The 8,721-nt window shown below is 50.3% G+C and overlaps 1 protein-coding gene across 3 annotated transcripts in view; it reads left to right on the top strand.

Moving 5' to 3' along the window:
* PER2 (period circadian regulator 2) overlaps window positions 1-5,694 on the top strand; it is a 47,016-nt gene extending 41,322 nt beyond the window's left edge. For 2 of the 3 annotated variants that reach the window (XM_037741775.1, XM_017537818.2), the window contains exons 22-23: window positions 539-689; window positions 3,221-4,747. In XM_037741775.1, the coding sequence (XP_037597703.1) occupies window positions 539-689; window positions 3,221-3,370 (301 nt within the window). In that variant the 3' untranslated portion in view covers window positions 3,371-4,747. Of the gene's footprint in view, window positions 1-538; window positions 690-3,220 lie in introns of all 3 variants that reach the window. The other variant, XM_017537817.2, reaches the window with a different exon arrangement.
* The last annotated feature ends 3,027 nt before the right edge of the window (window positions 5,695-8,721 follow it).

Genomic DNA, 8,721 nt, shown 5'->3' with positions numbered 1-8,721 from the left:
GATCCAGCACAGGACAGCGTGGGGGAGCTGCCCCCTGATCCAGTCACCCTTACCACGCCCCTCACTCAACACGTGGGTATGACAGTTTGAGATGAGATTTGGATGGGGACAGAGCCAAGCCATATCAAACCCCTAAGGCCTCTGGTAGCTAGTAGAGATGGGGGCTCCATCTCCAGGGCAGCCACAGCCCAGCCCTGCACTGGCCAGTGGCAGGGGAAGGCCATCCTGCTGGCAAGACTCCCAGATGAACCACCTGTGTGGAGCCGAGCCCAAGGGGACAGGTCACACCTGCAGACACCCAGCTCCCAGGTCTGTTGTAAAATACAGTCAAGCGGAATCTTGACAGGATCCTCATTTTCATAGAAAAACCACAGATTCTTTACTAGGGAGATTACGTTACCTTAAACAGTAATTTGTTTAAAGAAAAGGAAATTTGCGTTAAAATCATTTAAAACTACATTATTTATATTGAAAGAATAAAAAAAAAAAAACCCTTGAGACATTTGAAAGCTTACCTATTTCTAAATATCTTGCGAAGAAATTCGGAAGCGGTTTTGAAGGAGGACAGAGAAAAGCTGAAGCTCTTGCAGAAACTGCAGCCCCGGTTCACGGAGAGTCAGAAGCAGGAGCTGCGCGAGGTCCACACGTGGCTGCAGACGGGCGGCCTACCCGCAGCCATCGACGTGGCGGTGAGCTCAGGGGCTTGACTTCTGCTGCGGCCCGGAGAGGCTCTGTGATGGGGATTCTCTGTACTATCTTTGCAACTTCTCTTTCAATTTAAAACTTCTAGGCCAGGCGCGGTGGCTCAAGCCTGTAATCCCAGCACTTTGGGAGGCCAAGGTGGGTGGATCATGAGGTCAAGAGATCGAGACCATCCGGGTCAACATGGTGAAACCCCGTCTCTACTAAAAAAGTACAAAACATCAGCTGGGCATGGTGGCGCGTGCCTGTAATCCCAGCTACTGAGGAGGTTGAGACAGGAGAATTGCCTGAACCCAGGAGGCAGAGGTTGCGGTGAGCCAAGATCGCGCCATTGCACTCCAACCTGTGAAACTCCATCTCAAAAAAAAAAAAAAAAACTTCTAAAGTGAAAGGTTTATTTTTTTAAAGGCACAACAACACTATGTCTGATTCAAAAACTTTCTTCCAGTGGCTTTTCCACATTGTTTCCAAAAAGGTTGAAAAACTAATCCCAGTCACTTGCTGAAATCTGTTTTTTCTTTCTCTCAATTCTGTTTTCTATTTTACAAAAAAACCTCTCCTGACACAAATCCTCCGTGTCCATGGAGACCATTAAATAACGGTGGAAAAACCAGGTTCCTGCTGGCATGCTCTCCAGGCACATGGCCTTCCAGCCACCCCATGGGCACGCCAGCCCCTCTCTCCTGCTCTGCCAACCCGCTCCCCACACACCATGGTAGCTGCTCTTATCACGGCATCTGGGTCTCCAGCAGCCGAACACAGTGCTACTTCTCAGTCCTCGTCCCAGGGACCGTTGGCGGCAGTGAGTGGCTCTCTCCAGGGAGCTCTTTCTGCACTTGGCGTCCAGGGCCTGTGCTCCAGGATGTCCCTCTGGCCTCTCAGCCTCCCCACACGCTCCTCCTCACCTCTTCAGCTGTGGCTCAGTGTCTACACCTCTTTTCTCCCCTGCGCTCCCAAGCCCTGGAGGCATCCTGGCTCTGCTCCTCTCAGGCCCCAGCCAGTGGGTGGGCAGATTGTGTCTGCGCTCAACCTTGAAGATGGATAGGAGCCCATCTTCTCCTCCAGCATCACCATACAGGTCCAAGCCATGAGGATGCTTCCATGGCATGAGCCCTGGATGTTACAGTGGCCTCCCGGCTGCCCTCACTGTCCCCTGTCCCCTCCTGTCAGATCCTGGCACCACACTGCAGATCCCTGTCAGCGCTGCCCCACCTCCATCAGAATAAATGGTGCAAAGCCGTACACATCTACCTCACCGCCCATTTCTCCTCCTTCCCTCCTCTCCAGCTACACTGGCCCTGGCTATTTGCTGGACTGTCCTGGCAGGCACCTGCCACAGGGTCTTTGCATGTGCCCAGCCCTCTGCTCGGAATCCTCTTTCCTCACATAGACCCGTGGCCCACCCTGGCTGCCTCGGGGTCTGTTTTCCACCTGCCACTGCGTTAGTAATCTATTGCTGCATGGCAGATGGCCCCAACACTTAGTAACTTCAACAATAAACATGTATTATCTACGTGGTCTGTTTGGGTCAGGCATTTGAAAGCAGCTTAGCTGGGTAGTTCTGGCTCAGGGTCATTCCTGACGTTGATGGCGAGATACTGGCAGGGACTTCTGTCGCCTGGTGGCTGGAGGATGGGCCTCCAGGAGCCTCACTCGCAGGCCTCTCACTTGCTGCTGGCTCTTGGCAGAGGCCTCAGTTCCTTGCTGTGGGGACTTCTCTGTAGGGCTGCCTGGATGTCTTCACAGTGTGGCACATAACTGCCCCAGAAAGAACAAGAGGAAGCCAAGGTGCCTATTACGAACGACCTAGAATCAGAAGTCAGGTACTCTTTGTTTTTGGTTCGTTTTTTTTTGTGAGACGGAGTCTGCTCTGTCACCAGGCTGGAGTGCAGTTGTGCAATCTCGGCTCACTGCAACCTCCACCTCCTGGGTTCAAGTGATTCTTCCACCTCAACCTCCCAAGTAGCTGGGACCACAGGCGCGTGCCACCACGTCCAGCTAATTTTTTTGTATTTTTAGTAGAGACAGGGTTTCACCATGGCCAGGATGGTCTCAATCTCTTGACCTCATGATCCACCCTCCTCGGCCTCCCAAAGTGCTGGGATTGCAGGTGTGAGCCACCGCACCCAGCCCAGGTACTCTTTGTTAGAGGCAAATGCCTAAGTCCAGCCAAGGTTGAAGGAGAAAGGAATTAGGCCCCGCCTTTCGAAGGGGGAGTGGCAGAGTGTGTGGCCACGTCTCAAAACCACTGCATCACCTTCTCTGGCCTGTTGTGAATGTCCAGTTGACAATCACAGACGTCCTGCATATGCCCTACACCTCTGCAGCCTTCTTAGCTATTGTCCCTCTCCTCTACTGGGGTGCCAGCGCCCGGGCCGGGGATTTTTGCCTTTGCTGCCGGCCGCCTCCCAGGCGATACTTGGTCACCTGCATCTTACTCAGTTTGAATGACCTTTTTGCAACAACGCAGATCCCAACTTTATTACTGATTTCACTCTTTTTTTTTTTTTCTTTTAAGGAATGCGTTTACTGTGAAAACAAGGAAAAGGGTAATATTTGCATACCATATGAGGAAGATATTCCTTCTCTGGGACTCAGCGAAGTGTCAGACACCAAAGAAGATGAAAATGGATCCTCCTTGAATCATAAAATCGAAGAGCAGACGTAACCCCCGCCCACCTTCAGGCCAGCAGCCAGCCAGCTACATGAGATGGTGCTTGGAAGAGGTGAAAGGTCTTCATGGCTGTTTCCAATGAAGTGGACACATATTCTCATGTGGCTTTTTTTGTTTTAGGAAAAAAACAGTTTTCTGAAGGGGTGACTTAAAACTGTGGAGGGTGGGGAGGGTTTGGAAAGAAATGTGTTTTTATCTATAAAATATCAATATGGAGTTTTGTGGGATGGGGAAGAGATTTTAGTTGTGATTTAACTTGAGAAAGACTAAACGCCTCTTAGTGTCAGGGAAGTTGCCTCAGTGCTCTCAGAAGTCCTGCGACTGTGACGAGACCTCTCTGCTGCACCAGCTGGGGACTCCGGCTCCTAGAGCTTTCCAGGGCTGTTTGGATCAGATCAAATTTTGTCCTCTCTTAGGGACTGCTTTTTATCTGAATTATCATTTAGTCAAGGCAGATTTTTCTTTTACATACCAAGTGGAGATAGTAGCCTCTCCTAGCTTTCTTTCAAAACGTTTCACATTAAATATTGTGAAGGCATCATTTGGCAAACCAACAGCTTTGGCATCTGGTACCCTCACGGTCAGTATTTCAATCTAACGTAGCTTTTGTTTGTAGTGAACAAAGTTGAAACATTTGTTGTGGACTAAAGAAGCCTAGCGGGTTGTGTGGCCAGCTCCATCGGATGAGCGCACGGCAGACCCTGTGTATACTTCTGCATCGTTCTTGTCACCTTTCAGATGATTATGGCCAATACGGAGATTCGAACATGTTATCAGTCATCTCTTTATAGTAACTTCCCTCTGCAAACCAGGCTGTGACCAACACATGTGGGACCCAGTCCTGTCTGTCTTCTTCCGTTGGAGCCACCCAGACATCAGCTCCCACCCAGCCAAGGCCACATCACATCTTCTGGCTGAGAGCAGCCACTGCCACCCTGAGTCCCACAGCTTGCAACTGCATCTGTATTTTCAGGGGTGCAGTGAGCTCACCTCTCCCACTGCACCCTGGGGTGGGTGCCCAGCCCTCATTCTTTTCATGAGCCCGTCCTCTCTTGGAGCAGCTTCAGGCCTCTGCCAGTGTCGCCGGCACTTTTAGGTCATTTGGACACTTGGGGAAAAGCGAGGCCAATCTGCCCAACTTTTTATAAAACCTCATGTTGTGTTGTATATTCCAAAGATGGTTCTGAAAATTTAATATTGGTCCCTGTTGTGAATTCAAAGTTACTACTGAAGAACAGTTGACTTAAAATTGGACCAAGACTATGAGGCTTAAATGGGACCAGGGTTTTCTTTTTTTTTTTTTTTGAGACGGAGTTTCACTCTTGTTGCCCAGGCTGGAGTGCAGTAGCACATTATTAGCTCACTGCAACCTCTGCCTCCCGGGTTCAAGCAATTCTCCTGACTCAACCTCCCTAGTAGCTGGGATTACAGGCGCCCACCAACATGCCTGGCTAATTTTTTGTATTTTTAGTAGAGATGGGGTTTTGCCATGTGGGGCAGGCTGGTCTCGAACTCCTGACCTCAGGTGACCCACTCACCTCGGCCTCCCAAAGTGCTGGGATTACAGGCGTGAGCCACTGCGCCTGGCCGGGACCAGGGTTTTCTTTGTTTTTTGGTGGAGGTGAAATCTCTTTGTAATCCACTAGGTTTTCTTAGTAAAACCATCTTATGCCTGAATATTAAACCTATTTTTCATAAACAAAAGAACACTTCAATTTTTCAATTTACAAAGTAACATCACCTGCCTATGCCTAAGGTAAGGTAGCAGTCTGCATTCGTACGGCAATTAGATGTTACAGACTCCTCCTTGCCTCTAAAGTCAGATCATGGGGGATAGGTGTTAATCTAAGGTTACATTTATGTTACCGAAACACAAAACTGCCAAAATCTTACTCTGCTATTATGAGTGTTTACCATCAGCATTATTTTATTATTTAATATATGCTTATTGATTGTTAACTGTGTAGCTTCAGCGCGTGCCAAGCAGTTGACTTAATAGAATCATCTTGTGAATTTGTTTACATGGTGCCAAGCATCAAGTCACGTTTTCTTTAGTGTGTGTGCTTACACAGGTGTTAAACACTTTTTCTCTATTTTAAACTGAGCCTTCTTTTTAATATATTCCTAAAAAGATATGTAAATAAGCTCTCAGAGTTTGTGTGATGATTTGTTGAGCCTTGCCGGACAAATGGTTTGTTCGTGTGCAAACCAAACTTTCTTTACCCAGTGCAATAGATTTGTTTGACTGCTTGTGTCTTTTTATGACCTATTTGCCTTTTAGAAAATTGGTAAATAAAGCAAGTATATTTTTATTTTTACTTGTATGTATTTTTCACATAACACAGAGCAAAACCTGAATAGAGATCAAAGATTATAAAAAAAATTTTTTTACAGGAACTCCAGAAATTCTGCATTAAAGAATTTTACATCCCAAAGGCCTCCTCGTGGGCAGTTCCCTTGTACAGTTTGCTTCTTGCTGGTTCCCTTTCTTTCTGTGTGTGTGTGTCACACGCACCCTCCTTCAGGCTGCAAGAGTGAACTTTGTGTAATGCAGGCCTAATCAAGTCATGCCCACGGTCTTTTCGCTTTCAAATGGAGGGGCGCAGCTGTCTGACTCAGCCCCCAGAGTGCCCCCAGCTCTGCCCCCCGGCACCTCTCTCTTCCCTGCATCCCTGCCCCAGGTTACCTGGCCTTTCCGGCTGGCTGCCTGAGTTCGGGTCATCCGGCTAGGGCTAAAGGTGGGGAGGTCAGGAGGCTCCACCAGAAAGGTCACATGTGCCCACTGTGAATGATACAGGCAGGGAAGCACAGTCCCCTGACCCCAGCCCTTCTTTCACAGTGATGAATGAAGCCTTGTGACGCCAGAAGTAGAGGCCCGAAGAGCTGCTCCCCACCCCTCACTTTTCACACCATGACCCTGGGGGTTGGAGCACAGAGCTGAATGGATCCTGAACCCAATGCCCAGCCTCTGAGAAGCTTCCTGAGCAGGAGGGAGGAGGCGCTCCTCTGCCTGCTTGTCTGGCTGCCTAACCCCAAGTGCTGATGGGATAAAAGGCAAAGCTCTCCTAGCTAGCACTGAGGCCTCTGCAAACTGCCCTAAATGGGCAGATATGGTTGTTTCACAGAACTTCTGAGTGCTTTTGGGAGACTTCATTTTATCTTTATTTACCATATAACCTCAAGGGCACCCGCTGTCTTTTATTTCCAAACCAAAAGGAGATTCTCTGAGTCTCCTGGGCAGATTGCCCACAAGGGGCCTGAACAGTCTATAGGCCGCAGCTGCCTTTGTTCCCCCAGGGACTTACGGCCTGCCACTCCCACTGCTCACCAGTCCCCCTGCAGCAACCACTGCCCTGCCCAGCCACTGCTGGCCTCTGTTCCTGGCTCTACGGGGATCAAAGGGCCCAAATGCTCAGGAAGTCTGTACTGAGGCAAACTTTGAAGGCAGGATTGGCCCAAGGGACAAATGGCAGGAAGTGTTGGCTAGGGGAGGCTGCTGTGAAGGAGGGAGGGAGGGCTTGGTGACCCCAAGATAGGCCAGGTTTCTGGGACAAAAAGGCTGTGCCAGCTGGCTAGTGCACCACTAAAGGAAATTGAAGCTGACTTTGCAAAGGGGACCTTGGGCAACTTCCAGTCCAACCAAGAAGGATTTTGCTGATACACAGCCTTCTCTACTTAAGCTCTTTTCCTTCAAGGGTCTTTGGTCACACAGAGGTATATCCCAGTGCTTAATATCTCCTTCCCTCTACTCTAGACAGCATTCCTCAGCTCCCACACACTCCGCGGTGTCAGATAAGGCTTTTGAGGTCCCTAGTCCTCCCTTTAGCCTCCCCTCTCTCATAACTGCTATCACCTGTGTCATTTTGTTTTTACAAGGTCAACTTGATACCATAACCATAAACAATCCTTCCTTGCCTTCTGTATAGATTAATTCTAAATGTTAAAACTCTATGAACAGCGTTACATTGTTATGAATTTGAAAATTGTCTCCTGAGCCAAGTAATGTGTTAAGATCACATTTCTTTTCTTGGGCAGCTTTTTGTTTTTCCTAGAGTTCCTAGTTGCCTTTCATTTTTTTTCTTGCACCATTTGCCTTTAGCATGTCCTTCTGGCCCCTCAAATACAGTTCCCCATCCAATCAGGTGTTCAGTCAGTTTTTACCCAGAGTCCTCCTTCAGGGCCCTGATCATCCTGTTGCAATATAAATTGCCTAATACAAAGCATTGGCCTTGTTTGTTTGGATAATGAGAGGAATGTAAATCAGTTTGCAAACCTGGGAGTACAAGAAATATCAGTGAGTTTAATTTTCTCTATCACAGTTTCTCTAAGTAGTGGAAATGTCACTGTAGTCACTTGGGGGAGAGGGATTCTTCCATAGGTAATGTCTAAGTGGTGAAGGAGAGTAAAGTCACAGGCCAATTACCCACTTCCTTGGGATCCACCACTCCAGCCCCATCTTGTCAGGGCAGGTGGGGAGTGTGTGAAGTACAGGGGTAGTTTCACACCCAGGTGAGTGCTGCTGGGCTGGGGGAAATCTCAGGACCCTGCTCACAAAGCAACCAAGAGGCAGATCAGGGACAGTTGGGAGCAGGCAGGAGGGGCTCCCAGGTGATTACAGAGGTCAGTGAGGTGACTTTGGGAACCTTCAAACCTCTCACCAAAGTCACCCTGCAGGAAGGCTGCAGGGGTTCCTCTGGTGGGGAGCCAGAAGTAAAGGGGCCATAGGAGGCCTGACAGACCTCTGCAGGGTCCATGGGGCGGTGGATGCAGCCTAGTCCTGCCGCTCTGCTCAGCTGCTGCGGTTCCGGGTGTTCCCCTCCCACGAGGCCTTCCAGTCCATCCTGCCCGGGACACCCCTCACCTACCCTACCTACCAGGCTTGCCGGGGGTGCAGGAAGGTGGACAGGGGGTCCTAGGTCCGACCATGCCTCTTGTCCAGGGGCGCTTACAGCCTGGAGGAGCTCAGAACAGACCCTGAGGATCCCAGCCTGGGTTAATAGTGGGGACTGAGGACAGCAGGTGCTGTGCGGGGCAGGCTGGTGCCTGGCGGGCCTGGGTCGGAGAAGGCGTCTCCGCCTTGCGGCTCCTACAAGCAGGGTCTGGACTGACGCGGGTGGGGCGGGAGCCGGGTTGCGGTCCCCAGGGCGCTGCCCGAGGGCGCGGCCCCACCGCCCATGCACCCCGCTGGCGGACAGGCGGAGCCGGCAGATGGGCTGCCCGCCGCCACGGGGGGGTCGCGGGCGTCTGGACTGCACAAGCGCGCCCGCCGCCTGCCCGCGGGACAAAGCGCGCGAGACAAAGGCGCGGCCAACACCTGTCGCTCTTGGCGCGGCCGCCGCTTTTCT

This window comes from Cebus imitator, unplaced genomic scaffold (genome assembly GCF_001604975.1).
Source record: "Cebus imitator isolate Cc_AM_T3 unplaced genomic scaffold, Cebus_imitator-1.0 Scaffold106, whole genome shotgun sequence".
In the NCBI taxonomy this organism is placed as follows: Eukaryota; Metazoa; Chordata; class Mammalia; order Primates; family Cebidae; genus Cebus; species Cebus imitator.
This window is presented reverse-complemented; position numbering and strand designations above follow the sequence as displayed.